Here is a 23,353-nt window from a genome sequence, read left to right on the forward strand (position 1 = left end):
GGTATTCACTGGGTTTTAGTCAGCACTGAAAATCTGGGATTGGCTGCTTCCATTTCTGCACTGGTTAGTGTCAAAAGTGGACCTGGGAGGTGATAGAGAGTTGATATTTTTCAGGAGTTATGAACATGTGCGTCACTACTTTTTATCATTTATTAAGTACCCCCATAGTACCTTTTTAGTCTGAAAACCAGAATCTTCCCTCTGTTATAAAAGTCAAGTGGCTAGCCAGCCCATACGTATGTTTTAGAATGTGCGTATGTGTTTTAGTAGCTTGCTGTGTGTATATATTTTGAATGTTAAAGAAGTGCCAGATTAAAACAGGTTTTGAATGGGAAATTAGCTTCCCATCTATGCTCTACTATTCGTATTATGTCCCTAAATTATATTGCTAAATTTGTGATAGTAACCTTGGCAATCTTGGATCTATTTGGTGCATGGTGGTTCTGCAGCCTCAGAGGTTGAGTCCCCATCAGATTTACATTGTAGAGCGTGGTGGTGTAGGAGGAGCAGACACTGTGTAAAATAGCTTTCCCTACAATTACAAGAGTAGTTCATTCAAACTGTTTCTCCCTGGTATCAATTTGGAGTGTGCATCACCATACCCTTAGGTGCTGAAACATGAGAATAGAGTTTTTAAGTGCTCTGGATTCCTGTAGTACCTTACCTTTAAACTGAAGCCCTGAGAACGTTCTTAGAGATCACACGCTCCCCCGTGTTTTAACAAGCATAACGCTGTGGCAGTTCTGACTTGTGTAATTACATTTCACACGTATAATGCGTAGGATGAGACACAGATACAACACACCGCTTCCTAAGCAACATGACTGCAAAGCAGTATAGGGATAACATCTAAGGAAGCTGAGGATCTAAAGGGTAGAAGCTTGTTCTCTTCTCAGACTAAACAAAAAGTGGGAAATGAAAGACAGGGCAGAAAAGAATAGTTGTGCTGAGGTAATATATATCCTTGACTGTAATTAGGTTTGCTTTAATTTATGTTCTTTAAGAAACAAATACTCCACTGTTTTTGTATTTTTCCTCTCAATTGAAAAAAATTGAGCTTGATTCAACTCATTTAGCTTAAAGAAAAGTAATTGAAGGAAAAAATTTGGAAATTAGCATTCTGCTTTCTTGAATTGTTTCTGACTTTTACGTCTACAAGCAGTCATAAAGAATCCGTGCTCTTTTGTAAATTCTACAAATAATCTGAGATAAACATATTTTATATAGTTGTGGTACATTTTTATCCACAGAGGACAGACTTAACCTGAAATTATTTCCAACTGTGAAGTTGTATTTAGGACTCTCTATGCTAAGACTGGTGAATATATCTCTTTTTCATAATATCTTAGAAGATGGCACTCACTGTGCTGATTTTGCTGAGATTATAGAAGTTTTCATCTCAAACAGACTAGTTGTATATCTTTTATCTGTTGTCTCACGTGTTAAAAAGAATCCCACTCTTTTCTGTCACCCGTAGATTACTTTAAGCTTTTGGAAAGCCACATGTCTGTTGTGCTGTTGAATTTAGCAGGATGGGCATCACAGATCTCTGCCCAAAAGTCCCACTGATCTGTTCCAGCCATTGTGCATGGAGTTTCTTTTGTTAGCCTCATTTCCTTTGGGTTTAGCACAAGTCCTGCATCCAGAAACAGCATAAGAAATACCCTCTAGTTCAAATGCCTTTCCCTGTGTAAAAGACATGGTAGCAGAGAAACCTCCTGGTTATAGAACACGGTTATATAACCTCCTGGTTATAGCCCCTTAAGCTATAGGGACTGGCTTAAGTACCCTGCGTTCATTGTCATTTTGCCACATGCAACAGTACCAAGCTGGAAACTGGCCAATGGACTATCATAATGTTCCTTACCACAAAAATCTTATTTCTACCAAAGCATTTGGAAAATCCTTTAGGATTCATTTCAATGAAACTTAACCTTTCTTGTAAAAAAAAACCAAAACCAAAAAAACTACAAATATGGTATGTTTCCTACAATCGTAAATAGTTATGGGATTTAGTGAGAAATGGCTGAGGAAATTCCCCTCTGTGCTTTTTTGGAGTGGCCCTTTTATAACAGGCCTGATTTTATCATTAGTTCATGATTTTGAATTATTATAAGTATAAGCCTGAAAGAGTCCTTGAGAGCTTATGGAGCCCACCGTCTAATTCTTGGCAGGGCTGTACCTCGACCATCTGAGACAAATGATTGTTTACTCTCTTTTTTAATACACCCAAGGGAATGCAGTTCCTTAAACTTCTCCACGAACATATTTCAGGATTTGACAAGCCTTATAGCCAGGGAATTCTAATTTTAATCTCATTAAAATTTCAACTCATTTCTTCTTTTTATGTAGTTGTATGCTATACAGCTGCTCACTGTTTTAGTTTGGTCTTTAATGTATCATTTATCCCACATGGTCTTTATTCCATAGAAAACCGACAAGGCACCATGAAAAACCAAAATGAGCTCTGAACTGCAAGTCAGAAGACTCCTAGTTTTGCCACCAATTAGTCACGTTATTTCAAATAAGCTCTTATCCATCACCCATCTTATGTTTTGCAAACTGTGAGGTGGGACAGGATGATCTCTTTCAACTCTCTTTTTTTATTTTGCCTCTGTATTTATGAAATTGATTTTATTTTGCAGAAATAAACATCAAAAATGTGTTTGCTTTTAATTCATTGTTATTTCCAAAAGATTTCATGAGTGGTTTAATACTTTGAAAATCTTAAGTGGTGACATCTAGTTCAAGAAGTTTCTTAAGTGGGCACTTGGTGAGAACTTCCAGTTCTAAAACTTTTTTACATGAAAAGTTAGTGAAAAAACTATTTCTGTTCAACAGGAACACATTAATCAGTGATTTATGAACGCTTGATTCTGAACGAAATGATGTGCAGAGGGTATGTTAGAATTACTGTGATCCTACATCTTAAAAGAACTAATAAAGTTATTCAGTATATGTCCTGATGACTAATAAAGATAAGCAGTATGCTGGCCTCTTTTATCCTGAGGGAAAACCCATCTTTCACTTAGTTGCACCAAATATTATGGGAGAAGAACAGAACGTCTCTATCCTCATTAGCCAAGCTGTGGAGTTACTATGTCAAAGTGATGCAATTCCCCCACCGACTCTGACCTGGTTAAAAGACGGCCACCCCTTGCTGAAGAAACCAGGCCTCAGTGTCACTGAAAATGGAAGTGTGTTAAAGGTAAGCCTATAGATTCATTTATTGCTTCTTATATTATTCCTAAGCTCATGGCTTTGGTATTACCACTATCAAAATAGTACCCCTATTAAACTTTACAAGTATTCTACTAATTTCATCTTATAAAATTCCAGGAACCCTTTTATTAGTGAGGTTTGTAATATTTTTCAGTTTTATGCTTAGGAAGGTTTGAATATTATACTTAACTGTCAATTCGTGTTTCTAGCCAGAAGCCATTCAAAAATACTTCTAGGAAAATATTATAGAAATATTCTAAGGAGTGCATCATCTTCAGTCATTCAGCCGATCAGCAAATACCCATTCTAGGTGCTCTGCATAGGGATGCAAAAAAGTATGACACATTTATGCAAAATGCAAATATATGAAAATTTAACAGCTCATGAAAAATGCAATGAGTGCTCCAAGTCTCTAAGTTAATTACCAAGTGGATGATATAGACAGTACATTTGGGAAAGATAGCAAAACGTAAGGCTGTGGTTGTCCAGAATAGTCTTGGAAAGCTAGTTGGCTTTTTATGGGGAGATAGGACAAAAGGCCTGATTACGGGAAGCAAGTAAGCTAGTGTGACTGAAACAATTTAACAAAGTGAATTTTGGAAATAAGGTGGACTACGTTGATTTAAGCGAAATAAGAGCTAACATTGAAAGCCAACTTAAGGAATTAGGATTCAGGAAGCCAACAGGCCATTGGAGTATTTATAAAATCCTCAATAACCGTATTTAGAATTGAAAGAATGGCTAAGTAATCTGCCTACGGTTACTCAGAGGCAGAAATGGGATTTGAATACCGGAGTATAGCTTCAGAATCCATGCTGCTAACCACTACACCACATAGTTTCTTGGTAAAGGAATATTATTACTGTCCAACAAGGAGAGTCTTGGGAACGGATAATGATTTTCAACACAAAGGAAACTAAGACGCTTACACAAGGAGGATAGAAGTATAGGAGAGAGTGAGAGGGAGGTAAAAGTGTATATTGGAGGCAAGAGGATGGAGTTGTTCGGAATTATGATCCTGTAACGATGGAGCCAATGAGGAAGGAAAGGCCGGAGTCACTGATGGAGGAAAGTAGGATAAGTCAATTGAGCTATATAGGGGGAAAAAAAGCAAAAAAAAAAGCAAAAAGCACTGCCCCTTCTCAGAGGCAGACCCCAGAGTTCAAGAAAGCAGCTGGTAGAATTCTCAAACCTCAGCTCTGACTGAATGATAGAGGGAGACGATTGTACAAACCACAGGTCCCAGCACTGATAGGGGAGAGCTATACGTGATTAGAACTCTCCTAGCAAATTTTAGTGAGTAGAGAAGTTCATTTCTTCAGAGCATGGATCCCAATAGAGTTGGGAAGCCAGGAGAGAGGTGATGGTGAAGAAATCCTAGGATCCACGGAGTCTCCACCACTGAGGCTAGCCAGGCACCCTGGAATGTGTGGGTCCATAGGAAGGAACATAGGGCGAAGACCTCATGGAAATAAAAACTTCTAGTGTACCCCTGCTGTACTAAATACTTTTAATGATAACTCCAACTGCAATGATTCTCTTTTGAATGTTTTAGCAATTGATTTCAAAACTTTCAGCAATTATATACTGTTTGTTGTACCTCTTAGATTATCTTATATTCTTATTTATACCTTGTTTATTATTAAACCCTTTTTTTATGTTCACATACATTATATTCTCAACTAGATTGAAGACTCAAGTCAGAAACCATATATTAACACCATACTTCTTTGTATCTTTTACCTATAGTACCTGGTACAAGATTCTCAATAATTGCTGAAAGGTCTATGAATAAATGATAAATGAGTATTAATGTATGTTGCAGATAAATATATGGAAAGTATTTACTGGTATTCAGTTATCTACCAAGCACCAAACTGGGTATTAGGAGATTGAGACTAATTGAGTATAATACCTGGCTTGAAGAAGCTTACAAACCCAATATAGGAGAAGACATAATAAATTAATAGTATGGGTATTATTTTACTGAACAAGGACCTGGGCATGGAAAGATTGTATATTTAAAGCCCTGAATAACACATTCATAAATTAATTGTGACTTTTTTGTTATTTTATCTGAATCATATTTAAAAGGCCTTTCTAGACCTTCAACCAGTAAAATTGATGAGATTCAAATAAGGTATGACATAAAAGAATTGCTGAATCTTGATAAGTGTTGAATGTGGGTGATGGGCATATAGCCATCCATTTTACTGTTCCCTCTATTTTTTATATGTTTGAAAACCTTCAGAACACAAATGAAAAATCAGAGATCACAAATAACATTAATAGAAAAGCCCCAGTTACTTACAAAATAGAAACTGTGGTTTCAAAGCATGATTTTGTTTTCAGATCGAAGATGCTCAGGTTCAAGATAGTGGTCGTTACACTTGTGAGGCAACAAATGTTGCTGGAAAAACTGAGAAAAACTATAATGTCAACATTTGGGGTAAGTGGGATCAGCCCCTGATTGTAAAGCAAATGATACAGCTTGTGGTTTAATCTGTGATTCTTTGTGTCAGTTCTTAAAATAACCAACCACGTAACTAAAATTGATCATAATACAGACATGGACACTAATTAATATGTTTAAATGATGCTGAACTGTCCTGAATATCAGCTTATATAATTAATTCAAGAGCAACTAGACAGATTTCTTGAACCTAAACGTGTTGGTCACTGTAACTTTGATGTAGAACAGTTCTGCTCTCCTGCCTGATTAACATGCCTTTTAGCTTCTACAACTGAGATCCTCTAATGATTGAGTGTTCTCCATGAACAGAGAGTGTGTTGGTCAATTGAAAATGAGTCAAAAGGCTAAATTGTGTATGTGAATTATATTTGTGTGAGAGAAAGAGGACACATGCACTTGTGGGTGGGAGATGGGATTACTCCGCTGACGAATGTGCAAAGCTGTTCTTGCTTGAAGTTTTACTATTACTAATCAAGATAATTCTTAGGAGTAGTCACAACTTTTATATCACTGTAGTTGTTACACTATGTTCAAAAGTGTTCCCATTTCCTACATATTCACCTTTATTTTAAGTACTTCTTTAAATTCATTTATAACGTATTAAGCTCTCTTAATTCTGATTGTATTTGTTTAAACTTTTTAATTTTTGAGATAATAACCTGAAATTTACCTTTGATTATAAAAGTTAATTCAAAAACACATTTTAAAATAAAAATAGGTAGAGGAAGTAATCTAATTCCAATAGAGAATAAATATTTTATGTATAAAATGACTTGTTAATTATAAATCATTATTATCATTTTTTAAAATCTTGAGGAAAATTGTAAGAAGTATTATCATTCATCTGTAAAAGGATTTACTTTTAAACGACAGCGTTTACTATGCAGTACATTTATATTTACTACATGTTTGTTATGTATCATTCACTTCTGTTCCTACCTCCTTCCATCCTTTTTCTCCCTTCATATTTCCTTTCTTTCCTTTCTCTTCTCATTTCTTTCAAATGGGGAAAATATTCGTATAACTCCCAATATGGACAACAGTGAGCTAAGTCTTATCAAGTAAAGGTTGAAAAAAAAAAAGAAAAGAAAAAGAAAAATTTGGAGTGATCAATTAGAAAGTGAGATGAAGAATTCATTTTTAAAATGCTGTATTAGAGATACCTGTAGACTATTCATGTGAAGCTGTCCTCTGTGCCATCAGAATTATGAGCCTATAGCTCAGGAGAAAGAGATAACAGCTAAAAATGTGAGGTTAGAGACATGAGTGTATATGTAGTAGTTGAGATCCCTTAGCGAGAATAAGAAGAATGTGTACAAAAGAGTACTGTATAGAATGACCCTCACATATCACATAAGAAGGGAGACAGAAAAAGAGACCCCCAAATGGGAAACTGAGAAGGAACAGTCAAAGAGGGAGGAGGAAAACTGGGTAAAGCTTGTGTCATGGAAACTAAGGGACAATGGTGTTCCCAGAAGAAGAACACGGACAACAAATAAGTTGGACGTGGTTAGATAGATGAGTGAATGAATGAATGAATAATGGCACACATTGCAGAGAAGCCAAATGAGACATAAAATACGAAGTGTACTTTACAACTGAGTAGACCAATGCCTCTTAAAGAGGAAAACAGGTCGCAGTCAATGTAAGAATGAATGATAGGGGAGAGAAAGTTGAGACCTCAAAAATCATTTATAGAGTGACTCTGTGTTCTAGGTACTATGCCACATGTAGGCATAGAGAGCTTAAGAAGAAAGACAATGACACTGGTTACTGAGTTCGGTTTGGGGCAAGTTGAGTTTACCAGTGCCTCAAAGGCATCCAAGATGAGATGTTAAGTAGTCAGATATAAAAGTCCAGATCTCAGAGAGTATCTGCATTACAGGTACAGATTTGCAAGTATTTGTATTAATGGAAGCCATGGGAGTAGAGGAGGTGGAGTTTGGGCTGGAGATCATGAATTTATAGTGGTGGCAATTTGTGTAGTTGTCATTTTCTTCTGTAGAATTTTCATCTGTGGGATAGGTGATGACAGAGTGAACTATAGGATTCATCCCAAGTTAAGGGTATTGCCAAAAAGGAAGAGCACTGGTGCCAGGCAGTTGAAAATATTGACAGAGGACTAGCTGAAATTAATGATCATGAAATCTAAGTTGGATAGTGAAGTTGGTAAATAAAAGAGTAAGCAGCTAGGTTGGGAGGCTTCTGAGAGGTTTAAGGACTTGAGATTCAATTAGGTCATTGAACTGAGAATTGGGAATAGTTGAGTGAAAGAGCTATAAGGATAGAGCAGCTGTCAGAAAGTGGCCTAAATTTATAAATTAATAGGAGAAATGTTCTAGATGGTGAAAAGGGTATGGCCTCTGATGGAGAACAGGATGAGCAGATCAAGGAACTGAGTAGCCAGGTGTTTAGACGTGTGGATATTGAGTTCATACAGAATGTGGCAGGTCTTCATATAAAGAGAAAGGATAAAAACAAGTACCAGATTGTTCAGTGAATGGAAAAAGAATGGCAGGTTCACGGATGGTGATAAGAAAAAAAGAAGTAAATGGACGACATGAGCCTCAAAAGAATAGAGACTTTCATGGGGGTGCTTGAACAATGGCTGGAAGCAGCATTGGCGGTGAGGAGGATTCTCCCACTCCTCAACTCCCAGGAGCTTGGGAGGATAAGCATCTATCACGTGATAATACTGCAGCCAGAAAAGTGTCCCAAGGGAGAGTTCAACCAGCAAATGCAGGTTCAGCCTCTTTGAGTAAAGTGTGGGTAGTCAGAATTCACTTTGAGAGTTCCAAGCAGAAGCTGGAGATCAGTGGGGGCATGCAAACTGTACAGTCCAGGACAGGTAGCATGTCTGTTTCTCAGATCAAATTCCTTACCTCTGTTCTTTACTATATGTTATATGCCTGATGTCTTTCCATTCTGTTCAACATCTGAGATATCAAAGCTGGAGAGGCACAATGACTGGGTTAAATTTAAATTTGCTAAGTGTCTTCATTTCTTTTGGTGCAAGATGTCTAAATATCTAGACTGTATCTCCTTTTTATATCACTCTGAGTATTTTGATAATTAAGTTTCTATCTGTGAAAATGGGAAGTCTGCTATTAGGTATTTATTCTAGGTCTTACAGTTGACTTGTAATGTGGTGTTGATAGGTCAACCTCAAGTGCTAAATTATTTACATGTACCATTTGAGAGGGAACCTTTTTGATTTTTACATGCAAAGTGTTAGGGAAATTTTATTTTTGAGTGTAAAATAGTATTTTTCCTTTTTTTAATCTTTCAGTACCACCGAATATTTATGGTTCTGATGAACTTGCTCAATTTACAGTCATTGAAGGGCATCTTATTAGTCTATTGTGTGAATCAAGTGGTATTCCACCCCCAAATCTCATTTGGAAGAAGAAAGGTCAGTTTTCACCCTTTGACATTTATAAAGTTAAATATAAATATTAAGTCAATTTATATTTTGTTTGAGAAACATGCCAACGAACTTTCTTAAGGTTTGCACGCAAAAATACCAGACAGCAGAATTGCTTTGTGTTAAATGTGCCATATGCGATATTTCTACAGTATCAACCTGAAAATTGTCAGTTTTGAGACTCACTGCTCCCAAGAAGAAATTAATTTTCTCCATTAATTCTTTTTTAATCAAATGCATTGTAGGGCAGCTATAATGATCAAGAATCCACCATTCAATGAACTCTTTCTTTCTTCTTTAAAATAGGTTTAAAATTTTTCTTGTTTTTTAAAGCAAACAGTTTTGCTGTATTTGTGAGTTTTGTAATGTACGTTAAGATTCAATTCTGCAGTTGAACAGATTTTTAGTTATTCATCAACAAATATCTGTTTCCATTAAGTATCAGATCATCTAAATTTTTAGCTGATCTAAAAAATAATTCTTGTTTTACTTAAAGATTTTATTTTGTTTGTTTTACTAAGTATGTTTTCTTTTAAATGCAGTATTGATTGAAAGAAAAATTTGCAGAAGATAGTCTTCTCTATCTTCCTCCTCCTCCTTTTTGCGTAGATTATTATACAGTGTCCTCTGCCTTTTAAGTATGTGAGCTAGGAAGTAAATATATATGTATATATACTCATTAAAGTATATACACAAAACACCTTACATTTATACTTCACATTCTGCCACTTGGTTTTCTTTGCAGGTTCCCCAGTGCTGGCTGATTCTGCAGGGCGGGTCAGAACTTTATCTGGAGGCAGGCAGTTGCAGATTTCAGTTGCAGAAGAATCTGATGCAGGGCTCTATACATGTGTGGCATCAAATGTTGCTGGAACAGCAAAGAAAGACTACAATCTGCAAGTTTACAGTAAGTTATTAGTTAGCCAGGCTTTGGCACAATTTTTTTTTAAAAACCTCTCCATCCTCCCCTTTTACTTTTTCTTCATATCTTTAAGAGTCATTCAAAGTAGTATGGTTATAGTATGTAATTGGCCGTCCATATCCACAGATTCTGCATCCATGGATTCAACCAACTGCAGATTGAAAAATATTGTTTAAAAATCCCAAAAGTTACAAAAAGCAAAAATTGAATTTCCACGCACCAGGCAACTGTTTACATAGCATTTACATTGTATTTACAACTATTTACACAGTATTTACATTGTATTAAGTATTATAACTAATCTAGTGATGATTTAAAGTATAAGGGAGGATGTACATAGCTTATATGCAAATACTCTGCCATTTTATATAGAATGGACTTGAGCATTTGGGTATTTGAGGGTGTCCTGGAACCAGTCCCCTATGGATACCCAGGGACAACTATACCTTTCATAAGACCCACAAATTTTAATTGTGCTGACGTAATAAAGAGTAATTACTTATTTCTAGCTGTTATTTATTCAGCAATACAGCTGAACATCTGCATCAGCTTGCTGCTGGCAGATATATCAATGTGGCTGTAACTTTTGGGGGGCAGGATAGTGTATGTGCAGAATGGAGAAGATGGCATTGTACCATAGGGTACATTTACAGTATGTAAAAATATCTCATTGTAAAGAATATTTAATTTATATAAGATTTTAAAGTATTTGAAATATTTACATTACCTCATTTAATCTTTACATAGCTGTGGTATGAGACAAAAATATTGCCTCCAAAATGTATGTGGAGGGCTTCCCTGGTGGCGCAGTGGTTGAGAGTCCGCCTGCCGATGCAGGGGACACGGGTTCATGCCCCGGTCTGGGAAGATCCCACATGCCGCGGAGCAGTTGGGCCTGTGAGCCATGGCCGCTGAGCCTGCGCATCCGGAGCCTGTGCTCCACAACGGGAGAGGCCACAACAGTGAGAGGCCCGTGTACCGCAAAAAAAAAAAAAAAAAAAAAAAGTATGTGGAAACTTAAGCCCAGAGAAGTTTCCGTGACCAGCTGAGGTCACATGGCTTGTATGTGACAGGATTGGCCCTGGAACACAGGATTACTAACACTGGTCCATTTTCTTTCCCACACACATGTGTATTTGAGTTGGTTTAATCTTCTTTCTTGGAATCAGTATCCACTAGGTGAATTTAGCTATAAAGTTACAGAATCACTGGCCATCAGTGGCTTAAACAAATAGAGGTTTATTTTCTCACATAATGAGAAGCCTGAGGCTGGCAGTCACTGGAGTTGGTCAGCACCTTACTCTTACCAGGACAGGAGATCTAGGATCCTCCTGGTCCTTCCTTTGTTATCGGAAAATGGTTGCTGCATTTGTAGTATCAAGTCCACATTGAAGGCAGTGTGGGAAGGGAAAGGAATGCTATCTTTCTCTTTTGGCAGGAGAGCAAAAAATTTCCCAAACCCACCCCCTCACCTCACCCCTGCCAGCAGACTTCCATTTAGACTTTTTAGTTCTACAGTGATTCCTGGGGTCACCTCAATTTCCAAAGAAGGCTGAGAAAGTCTCAGCTTTTCCAACTCCTCTACTGAAGGGAAGAAAGGAATTGGTAACAGACATTAGGTCATGAGCTAGGCTATCATATCTACTTTAAAATTAGTACTAGAAGACTTCCCTGGGTTAGAGCTACAAATGATAATTCAAATAGTTGTATAACTTCTCAAAAGCAGGGAAAGTAGCTAATGCAGTATTCTTTCCTTACTATATTGATAGCTTTATTTTAGTTATGAACCCATTTAGGTACATTGGAGAATTCTACCTGAGTCTCAGTACAGCAATGCCATGTCTATTAGTCCTGGGTCTTTTCTTTAGTAGCTAATTTTTTGACATCAAAAATGAATTTAGTATGTTTTGTCATATTATTCCTAGATATTTGTTTTTATGTTATTGTGCTTAGTAGGTTTTCTTAAATTTCATTTTGTAATGGTTGGTTTCATGAAGACCTAAATGTTTTCAGTGGGTATATTCGATTATAGCATGGTGAGTGAGCTTTATACTTTTCTGAATTTTGTGATTTTTGTTTTGCTGTAAATTTGTACTGCTTGTATGACCACAAGAAACAATAAAGCATTTTCTTTCAAAAAAAAAAAAAGAATTTAACTTTGCGTGATGAAAATTCTTATATAAGACTTTAGGCAAACATTTCCTATTCTTTTCTTTTTTTTCCCCAGTTCGACCAACTATAGCCAACAGTGGCAGCCACCCTACTGAAATCATCGTAACTCGAGGGAAGAGCATTTCCTTAGAGTGTGAGGTGGAGGGTATTCCTCAACCGACAGTGACCTGGATGAAAGATGGCCGCCCTTTAACTAAGGGAAGGGGAATGGAAGTAACGGATGAAGGTCATATCCTTCAACTGAAGAACGTCCATGTGTCTGACACAGGCCGTTATGTGTGTGTTGCTGTGAATATAGCAGGAATGACTGACAGAAAATATGACTTAAGTGTACACAGTAAGTATAAACAGGCTCAATAGGTCCATTCACTGGCTATAGCCTCCTGGATGGGAGATATAGACCTCAAGTGTTGAGTCTTTTATTTATAGTCGATTATTTTCTACATTTGCACCACTTCTTTAGATTAGTCTCATCACTCCTCCTACTATGCCTGACCTTCCATATCTTACCTTGCTGAAATAAGCATATATTGGATATTCTTTTAGGAAAGCACATAGTAAAGTAGATAATTATCTTCTTCAAGTACTTTTGATCCAGTGCTATCCCAAGTAACATTCCATAATTCTATGTTTTCCACATTAGCTGACTTGGCTAGTGTAAGTCTAGGTTCCTTAGAGCTTACTGACTGAGCATCAGATGGGCATAAGTTGTACTGAAGTCAGCTTTAAAATTCTAAGTAATGAGCAATAAATGTCCATAGGAATGGACCAAACATACATGTACTCAGGGATACCTATTTGTATGCATACAACTTGAATTGCATTTTTAAAATCTATAGAAATGGTAAATCTAATAGACATGGTCTTGTAACTTAAATCCAGTTAGAACATGCACAAAGTCCAGTTTTAATATCTTGTAGTTTGCAGCCAATGTGTAAGCCAAAGCTAGAGACTGAAAAGGAATCAGTCCTATGTATCGTTTTGTTAGATTGTGGTTTTTTCATTCTTTTTAACAGGTGCTTACTATTTCATTATTTGAATGTTTCATACTTTATTTGATCAGTTCTCTAGGTAGGGACATTTAGGTCAGTTGTATTAACAAGAATTTCTGTCATAAAATTTCCTAGGCAAGACTAATGTTGAGAAATCAAGGTCTCAGATTATGCCAAATTCCAGTTGGCTCAATCTTCCATGTACTTCAATTCTGCAAGACCATTGAAAGTGGAGGGTGTCACTGGCCCTTCTCTGTGCAGAAGGAAAACATGATGGAGGGGTAACTTTCCATGGGGCGAATGAGGGACATAGAGGAACTCAAGGCCTCTGTGTAGCCTTGTTTTATCTATGTTCCAGTGCTGGCTTAATTGGATTTTAACACTGGTTCTCCTCTGACCCAGCCCTTGCACTTGTCCAGGCCTGTTGGGTCAATGTGACTTGTCACTCTATCCTCAGACTATCCTGAGTCTGCTCTGCTCATTGCCCAAACCCGTCTTCTCAACCCACTTTGTGTGTCTCACATTTTTGCATTCACAAGGCATATTTGACCCGAGGAGCTGGTCACTCATGTCTTTTCTAGGCTTCTGGAACTGCCCCACCCCTGCCCCTCTTGGTTGGTCTCTAACTCTCAGGCAACTCCTTCCTCTCAACCTCTCTTATTGTTTCCCCCTACTCTTCCAGACTGTAGTGTTAGAATGACCCAAGGCTCTGAAATGGGCAATACCTGCTTCTCTATCCACACTCTCTCATGGGTGATTGTGCCAATCCCACCCCCCTAATGTGATTGAGCAAGGGAAACGCCTAGGAATCATCCTTGACTCCTCTTTTTCTCATATCTGGTGTCACTAAGTCCCATCAACTCTACTGCTCCTGTTCTAGTTGAAACCACATTTGTCTCCATGAGCTGGATTGGGGTGAAAATAAGCAAAAAACCAGCTAGGAAGCAACTAGCCCAAGGAACAAAAATGTAGTTAGTATAGATAACATGAAAGCTGGTGTGTTTCACGAGGTTTTGAGCTTCTAATTTGTTCGATTGTTTTTATTTTTTATTTATTTATTTTTGCAGTACGCGGGCCTCTCACCGCTGTGGCCTCTCCCGTTGCGGAGCACAGGCTCCGGACGCGCAGGCCCAGCAGCCATGGCTCACGGGCCCAGCCGCTCCGCGGCATGCGGGATCCTCCCAGACCAGGGCATGAACCCGTGTCCCCTGCATCGGCAGGCGGACCTCTCCACCACTGTGCCACCAGGGAAGCCCTGTTTTTAATTTTTAATACTAGAATTATTTGTTAGAAAATTCTGCCTATAAGAAAGTCATGAATCCATATTACCAGAAAAGGTGAGTGACTCACAGAAAATCATTCACCACTATTAGAATAACAATATGAAAGTCATATGGGGACTTCCCTGGTAGTTCAGTGGTAAAGAATCCACCTTCCAATGCAGCAGATGCAGGTTTGATCCCTGGTCAGGGAACTAAGATCCCACATGCCATGGGGCAACTAAGCCCACGCGCCACAACTACTGAGCCCGGGCACCTCAACTAGAGAAACCCACGTGCCGCAAACTACAGAGCCCACGCGCTCTGGAACCCGCGCACCACAACTACAGAGCCCACATAACCTGGAGCCCTTGCACCACAACTAGAGAGAGAAATCCCACACGTTACAACTCGAGAGAAGCTCGCATGCTGCAACGAAAAGCCCGAGCGCTGCAACTAAGACCCAACGCAGCCAAGAATAAATAAATAAAATTAACAACAAAAAAAATTTTTTTTAAGTCATATGTTGCTATTAGTGAGGAAGAAGTGACATTTTTACTTCCAGGAGTGTTGTCCTCGTCGTCGTCGTCATCATCATCATCATCTTGTGATTGCTTATTTTGCTTACTGTTGACTAGAAAATGGAAGCCTTATTTTTAAGAATAAGCTGTTTAGAATTTGGTGTTTGTTACGTACTAACCACCCTCCTTTCCATTTCTTGTTTGTTTTGTTTTGTCTTACAGCCCCTCCAAGCATCATAGGAAACCACAGGACACCTGAAAATATCAGTGTGGTGGAAAAAAACTCAGTGTCCCTAACTTGTGAAGCTTCAGGAATTCCCCTGCCTTCAATTACCTGGCTTAAAGACGGGTGTCCTGTCAACTTTAGCAGTTCTCTGAGAATTCTCTCAGGTATTAGAAATTCTTGTAACCTGGTAACCTGATTAGCTTCCTGTGGCCACAGTTTCTCCTTAATTTCTCATAACTCCATGTCTTCTTCTTTTCTTTATGATCTAGCTGCTTACTATAATCCCCACTGATCATATTAAGAAAAAATTTTAGGACATCAGAAGCTATATGACAATGGGGAAAATCTCTAAATATCTCTATATCCTTTTGACAAAGAAATCTTTGCACTCGCTTATTACTTAAATCATGGGGATGTCAGAGCATTCATGTTGGAATGAGTACCCGCCAATCTGAAAAGTGAAGAATGAAAAGAAATACTTGAAGCCAGAGCCTAGAGTGAATAATGTTCTATAACAATTTCTATAACCACGAGTTTAAATTTTTTCACAACTCTAATCTGAGTGAGATTTATATTTCCAAGATGGAATAGTTTTAAGTGAGCTAAGATTTTATCATTATTGTAAAAAAGATATTCCTCTTATTCCTTATCTAATTATGTAGGAAAATCTATTAGCTTATTCTTTATGGATCAGTGTAAGTGTCGAGAGAGGTGTCTTGGGGCATGCCCACAGGAATCTGCACTTGGCCCCTTTCAGTAATAATTTGGGTACAGACTAAGAAAATAATCTTGCCAAGTTTATGGGTAATACAAAGCTTGGATATTTAGAAGAATACCTAATGTGTTGAATGAAGGCATCCGAATTCAAACACACCTCACTCTGGAACGTTTGAAGTAAACCTAACAAAATGAAAGTTAAGTAAACTCCTGCACTCACATTCAGAAACCAATGGTGAAAATTAGGGTGAGAAATAGCTTCAGAATCCTTCATATGAAAAGATCTCTGAATTGCTTTGGGTATTGAGTATGCATTAACAAGATAATGTGTTTGTCAGGAAAACAGATGCGATGTTTTGTGCCACATGAATAAAATATATTTTCACCAATAAAACGAGAAAAACACCAGTTGTATTGTGGATTTAACTTACTCATTAGGAAGACTAGAAGAAGGATTTATTGACAGTATTTTCGAAGGAGGATAACCATGATGGCAAAGGATTGCAAAGTAAACTATACGTCCAGTTCTATTTAACCTGAAAAAATAAACCTTGTGTAACTCATGACGACGTAGTGAAAATTACATTTAAATACTTGAAGAGCCATGGTGTAGAAAAGATGATGTTGGTTCCGTCTAGTGCCAAGTAATACCAGTGTAGGGAAAATTCTAGGGACAGATTTCGGTCTGAATCCAAACAACTTTAAAAAATATTTGTATTGTTGAAAGTCAAGATGAGCTATTTTAGGAGGTAACAAGCTCCTTGGCCCTAAAGTTGTTCAAAGTTTAAATTCTCACTTTTGAAGGCTTTTTCAGAAAACATACTTTCCTAGTATTTGAATTAGGTCTAAATAGCCTAAGGTCCCTCTGTTTCTTCAAGATCTTGGTCTGTAAATGATAGGGGCTTAACGAGGAATATACATTGCTATAATTATTATATCTATCGCCTATAATACTAGATTTATAACCTCAGGCAAGTTTCTTAACTTTGCTAACTTCAGTTCTTCACTTGTAAAGTGAGGATACTAGTGGCATTTGCCTCTTAGGGGGTTTTGTAAAGATGAGTTAATATGTGTAAAGCAGCTAACACAGTGCCTGCTTATATCCTAAGCATCCAATACATGTTTGTTATTATTTGCCATAGACAACCTGGTAAAAGATTTGGGTTTCCCTATCCTAGGAGACTTTCCTATGTCCTATAATGCTTTCATTTTTGAAGGACTGCCTTCCTCTGTTGATCTTAAGGAATGCATACTGATGGCAAAGATTTCATTGCAGTTTGGTTACCAAAAACCTGAACACGTTATCTTCTTCTCTTAATAGCCATCCTTATATTATTGTGTTTTTTTAAATTCTCAATTGATGAAAAAGTAGGAACTCTTTTTAAATATAATAACTACATCAGGGTTCCTGGAAACGAAAAAGGCAAGATAAAATTAGGTACTCTGGCTTATTATAGATCCACAGGAGTAGTGTTTTGGTTTTATTGTATAGCTTTGTTTTGTTTGACTAGCAGCTGGAGATCCCAGAGCGAACACATTAAATGTACTTCACCTTGTGGCGCTGCCAGAAGAGTCATTCAGTTTTACAGTCTGAACATGTGTGTTGTGCAATCGATGACTGAGAATCAGATGAATGGCGTATGACTCGCTTGTTCCTTGATCGACTGCACATTTCTGTTTCATTAAGAATAGTCCTCCTGAGACATTAAGTCAGGCTTTTCTGAAAGAAGTACTTTCTTGAAGGTCCTATCACTGTTATGAAGTTATCTGCCAAGAACAGATAGCTGCTATAAAAATTTAATAGGTACGAGAAATGTCTCCATCTAAGTATAATTTACTGTCCAACCCTTTTTTGTCTTTCACTGCAACAAGGGAGAGGACCAGGAAACAAAGAGAAAGGAAAGATCATGAGATTTATGAGGTTGAGGTTTGCAGAGCCAGCAATGACTCATAAACGTTGTATTTTTTTAATATCTCTCAACTGGAATCATATTATGGTCTCACTAATCTGAAGTAGCAGTGAGTGCTTTTGAATCCTTTCCTAATTAACATAAGTTTTTTGACATGTTTAGGGCATTTGTGTATTCAACTTTGCTTACTTAAATTCAACTGGGGAAAAAGACTGAGTTTAGATAATCAGTTTTGTCTGTCTAAGTAAGATATTACTAAGTTCACCTTTCATTGGTTTGAGGATGAGTAGGTTGCTTATAGGAAAAGCTCAATGAGGGCTTGTGTTTATAAAAACATAAAGCAGATGGAAACTCCTGATAAATTCAGATCCAGGTGAATATTTACATGAAAATTTTATGTTTAACCATTTCAGTGTTTTTAGTTCAAATTCAAGGTACTAAGCAAAAATACACCGAGTGGAAAATTATTACAAAACCTAAGAAATGATTTACACTTTTTTTAAAACATCTTTATTGGAGTATAATTGCTTTACAATGGTGTGTTAGTTTCTGCTGTGTAACAAAGTGAATCAGTTATACATATATATATATATATATATATATATCCCCATATCCCCTCCCTCTTGTGTCTCCCACCCTCCCTATCCCACCCTCTAGGTGGACACAAAGCACACAAAGTGTATATATGTCCATGCCACTCTCTCACTTCGTCCCAGCTTACCCTTCCCCCTCCCCTTGTCCTCAAGGACTCTACTCTCTCAGTGTGTCTGTTTGTTCTCTGCCAGCTTTGTTTCAGTCTCATCTGCTGGCTCCTCTTCCTTGGTCCTTAATAGGAGTTTTCCTCCAAATTACACCCTTCAGCATATCAGTTTCATTCCCAGTCTACCAGAATCTTTCTTCATTACATAGAAGTTCAAAATATAAAGAGGAACAAAATCAGAGTCGTGCTAATGAACAGAGTGACCCTCGTAAACTTTGATATAAATGGTTCTAGAATTCCATGAAACTCAATTGAAAACTGGTAGTCAGTCTTCATGGTTCCATTCATCCCTTGTATATTGATGTCATCCCAATCTGGGTAGTTGGTGTGGTCCTCTTTCTAACGTTCCCAGTTCATGTGTTCCACTGCAAACTGGGAATCTTTTCGTAAACATCCTGTCACAGTTGTTTTTCTGAAGCACGAATCAGAGCATGACTTTTTGTTTATGTACTTCCATGGCCTTTAGTGAACACAGTAAAGTCCAGATTCCTTAGCATAGCATTCGAAGGCCCACAGAATCTGGTCATACTCCAACTAGTCTCATCTCTCACTGTTTTCTCCGCCTGTTCTGTTTTAGGTGCCACACCTCTCATCTACTTTCTACCTCTAGATCCTCATTCATACTCTACCTACAGCAGTGTCTCTTAACTCCTCTCTGTGTTAAAGAATACTTAACCTTTCAAGATTATGTTCAAACCGTACCTCTGTGAAACTCCATTTCTTACTTGCTGTCACCTAGGTTTCTATTAACTTTTTTTATCCATTAAATCAGAAATTTCTTCTGAATTATCTATTCTGCTTCATATAGCCTTAAAACATGTGATATTTTTTAAAAGCTTGACATAAATGCATTTTAAAGGCCTTTGAAGTGAATTGATTAAATTTTCCCAAAATTCAGCGCTACACGGCTAACTTGTAAAGTTACAGATTTCTTTTTGCATCATCTGGTGGTTTGCTTCTCCAGGAGGAAGGACTCTGCGGTTGATGCAGACCAGAATGGAAGATGCTGGCCAGTATACTTGTGTAGTAAGGAATGCAGCTGGTGAAGAAAGAAAAACCTTTGGGCTTTCAGTATTAGGTATTTATATAACTTATAATATCTAGACAAAATAAAATTGTCTTAAATACATTCTGGAAGCAGAGTTAAAATTTATCTGCAGCTTGAACTTACATTTATGTATTCTTTGGCCCCTGGACTGTGACTCTTGGCAAGAATTCAATGTTAGAATGGTTTGTACGAAATCAGTTGGATTAAAATGGCTGAAATGCCATGTCTTATCAGTTCACAATTGTTCAACAATGTTCTAAGACTCTGATAACTTGTTTAATGTGAGTGCTTATCAGAGTTATAGAGGGAGAAATGTGTCTAATAGATTTTGTTATTCTTTGACTTGTTGACATATTTATGATTTACATACAATAAAATTCATTATAATTGAATTTATGACATATAACTTTATAGTATATCTTAGAATTGATCAAACAATATGATAACATTCTAGTAAACAAATAATAATGAGAATTTGGAGGGATTGTTTTAAAGGGTACAGCCTAATAAAAAATATGAAAATAGATGCCTATAAATAACCATTCTGCTGTTAGAACTGTTACTTTTTCTGTCTTTTTTTTTTTTAGTACCACCTCACATTGTGGGTGAAAATACATTTGAAGATGTGAAGGTAAAAGAGAAACAGAGTGTTGCATTGACTTGTGAAGTGACAGGTAAGGGGCTCATTTCTTGCATTTCTGCTCAACTCACTGGTTATTCATTGCCTCCACTTATCTCTTAGTTGAGAAAAATCAAGCATTTGACCTTGAATTCTAGCCCAATATAGATGGTAGAAGTATAGGAGGAAACCTTTCAGATTCTGTGGAGATAAAAAGGAAATTCCTACACTGAAAAAAGGAAGGAAGGAAGGAGAGAGGGAGTAGGGGAGGAAGGAAAGCAAGGAAGAGAGAGAGACAGAAAAAGACACATTAGTCTTTTCTTTCAACTCAATAAATGATTCTTTTTTTTAATCCTGTTCCTACTTGTGGGTAAGATTTCCTGTCCCACCTCCTCTTATTTTTTCTTTCCTTCCCTATGTTTGTACCTTCCTTTCCTTTTTATTGTTTTCTTAAATTTTATTTCAAAGAAATAGGAATTTTGGTGAAAGTATAGCATCACTGATAGTGGGAATTACCCAAGATCAAAACTGTCACCTTTTGTAAGCATGTTTGCATATTACAAAGGAAATGGAGAAGAGTAAAAATAAAAATGAAAATTCTAAGCCCAATTTCACCGGCTTTACCAGTGAATCATTGTGTTGCATGTAATAAAAATAAACAGATCTCTAAGAGAATGTGTTCAAGACTGTCTTTTCAGTAAAGGCACAGCCTTGCAGTTTTAATGGAACGACTAGAGCAGTCCATACTTTTTATAGAAAGCAAGTGTTTTAAGGAAGATTCAATTAATTTCTTATTTCGTTGTTTACATGCCTTGCATGAGCAATACATTTAAGTAAGCAAGAAAGACAGATATAAAAAGTGTCACATAAACTATTACTTAACCTGTTTTCTTTTTTTCTTGCAATGATGTGGTAACAACTATTGCATAGAGAACAGCTGCCTAAATTTTGTATCATCCCATCTTGAGCCTTCCAGTTTGTTTTTTTTAACGTTGACATTTGGTTTTTTAAGATATTTCTTTTTTATTCTTTCTTTCAGTTTCATTGATCTATAATTGACATATAATATTGCATAAGTTTAAGGTGATTACACACACACAAACACACACATACACACACACACACAAAATGATCACCATGTTTAGCTAACATCCATCACTGCACATAACTACACAACTTTTTTTTTTTTTTTTTTTTTAACATCTTTATTGGGGTATAATTGCTTTACAATGGTGTGTTAGTTTCTGATTTATAACAAAGTGAATCAGCTATACATATACATGTGCTCCCATGTGTCTTCCCTCTTGCGTCTCCCTCCCTCCCACTCTCCCCCTCCCACCCCTCCAGGCTGTCCCAAAGCCCCGAGCTTATATCCCTGTGCCTTGCGGCTGCTTCCCCCTAGCTATCTACCTTACTACGTTTGTTAGTGTGTATATGTCCATGACTCTCTCTCGCCCTGTCAAAACTCACCCTTCCCCCTCCCCATATCCTCAAGTCCGTTCTCCAGTAGGTCTGCGCCTCTATTCCTGTCTTATCCCTAGGTTCTTCATGACATTTTTTCCCCTTAAATTCCATATATATGTGTTAGCATACGGTATTTGTCTTTGTCTTTCTGACTTACTTCACTCTGTATGACAGACTCTAGGTCTATCCATCTCATTACAAATATCTCAATTTCATTTCTTTTTAAGGCTGAGTAATATTCCATTGTGTATATGTGCCACATCTTCTTTATCCATTCGTCCGATGATGGGCGCTTAGGTTCTTTCCATCTCCGGGCTATTGTAAATAGAGCTGCAATGAACATTTTGGTACATGACTCTTTTTGAATTTTGGTTTTCTCAGGGTATATGCCCAGTAGTGGGATTGCTGGGTCATATGGTAATTCTATTTGTAGTTTTTTAAGGAACCTCCATACTGTTCTCCATAGTGGCTGAACCAATTCACATTCCCACCAGCAGTGCAAGAGTGTCCCCTTTTCTCCACACCCTCTCCAGCATTTATTGTTTCTAGATTTTTTGATGATGGCCATTCTGACTGGTGTGAGATGATATCTCATTTACACAACTTTTTTTCTTGTAATTAGAACTTTTAAGATCTACTCTCTTAGCAGCTTTCAGTTATACAATATGGTATTGTTAACTGTAATCACAATTATCATCTTATAACTGGAACCTTCCGACCACCGTCACTCGTTGCCCCACCTCTAACCTCCTACCTCTATAACCACTAATGGGTTCTCAGTTTCTGTGAGTTTGGTTTTATTAGATTTCACATATAAGTGAGAACATACAGTAAGTCTTTCTCTGTCTGACTTATTTCCCTTAGTATAATGTCCTCGAGGTTTATCTGTGTTGTCAAAAATGATAGGATTTCCTTCTTTTTTCATGGCTGGATAATATTAAATTATATATATAGAGAAAATAATATTAGTATTATATATTGTATAGTAATATTTAGTATTTAATAATATTAAATTATATGTATAATTTTATATATGTCACATTTTCTTTATCCAGTTACCTATCTATGGACACATAGGCTGTTTCCATGTCTTGGCTATTGTGAATAATGCTGCAATGAACATGGGAGTGCAGATGTCTCTTTGAGATAGTGATTTCGTTTTCTTCGGATATATGCCTAGAAGTAGAATTGCTACACATACGATAGTTCTATTTTTAGTTTTTTGAGCAACCTTGATACTGTTTTCCATAGGGGCTATACCAATTTACATTCCCTCCAAAGGTGCACAAGGGTTCCCTTTTTTCCACATCCTCATCAACACTTGTCATTTCCTGTATTTTTGATAATAGCTGTTCTAACAGGTGTAAGGTGATATCTCATTGTGGTTTTGGTTTGCATTTCCTGGATGATTAGTGGTGCTGAACAGCTTGTCTTGTACCTGTCAGCCATTTGAATATCTTCTTTGGAAAAATGTCTATTCAGGTCCTTTGCCATTTTTTTAATTGAATCCTCTGTGTGTGTGTGTGTGTGTTTGCTATTGATTATATGCATTCCTTACATATTTTGGATATTAACCCCCTTATCAGATAGTGCTTTGAAAATATTTTTTCCCACTTTGTAGGTT

At 37.1% G+C, this 23,353-nt stretch overlaps 1 protein-coding gene across 1 annotated transcript in view; it reads left to right on the top strand.

Annotated features, from left to right (window-relative positions):
- HMCN1 (hemicentin 1) overlaps positions 1-23,353 on the top strand; it is a 519,661-nt gene that overhangs the window by 315,464 nt on the left and 180,844 nt on the right. Inside the window, exons 41-48 of the mRNA XM_065885936.1 lie at positions 3,033-3,208; positions 5,575-5,671; positions 8,985-9,107; positions 9,865-10,026; positions 12,269-12,550; positions 15,208-15,375; positions 19,563-19,676; positions 20,234-20,320. Coding sequence (XP_065742008.1) covers positions 3,033-3,208; positions 5,575-5,671; positions 8,985-9,107; positions 9,865-10,026; positions 12,269-12,550; positions 15,208-15,375; positions 19,563-19,676; positions 20,234-20,320 — 1,209 coding nt within the window. The remainder of the gene's footprint in view (positions 1-3,032; positions 3,209-5,574; positions 5,672-8,984; positions 9,108-9,864; positions 10,027-12,268; positions 12,551-15,207; positions 15,376-19,562; positions 19,677-20,233; positions 20,321-23,353) is intronic.

Source organism: Phocoena phocoena, chromosome 1 (assembly GCF_963924675.1).
Source record: "Phocoena phocoena chromosome 1, mPhoPho1.1, whole genome shotgun sequence".
NCBI lineage: Eukaryota > Metazoa > Chordata > Mammalia > Artiodactyla > Phocoenidae > Phocoena > Phocoena phocoena.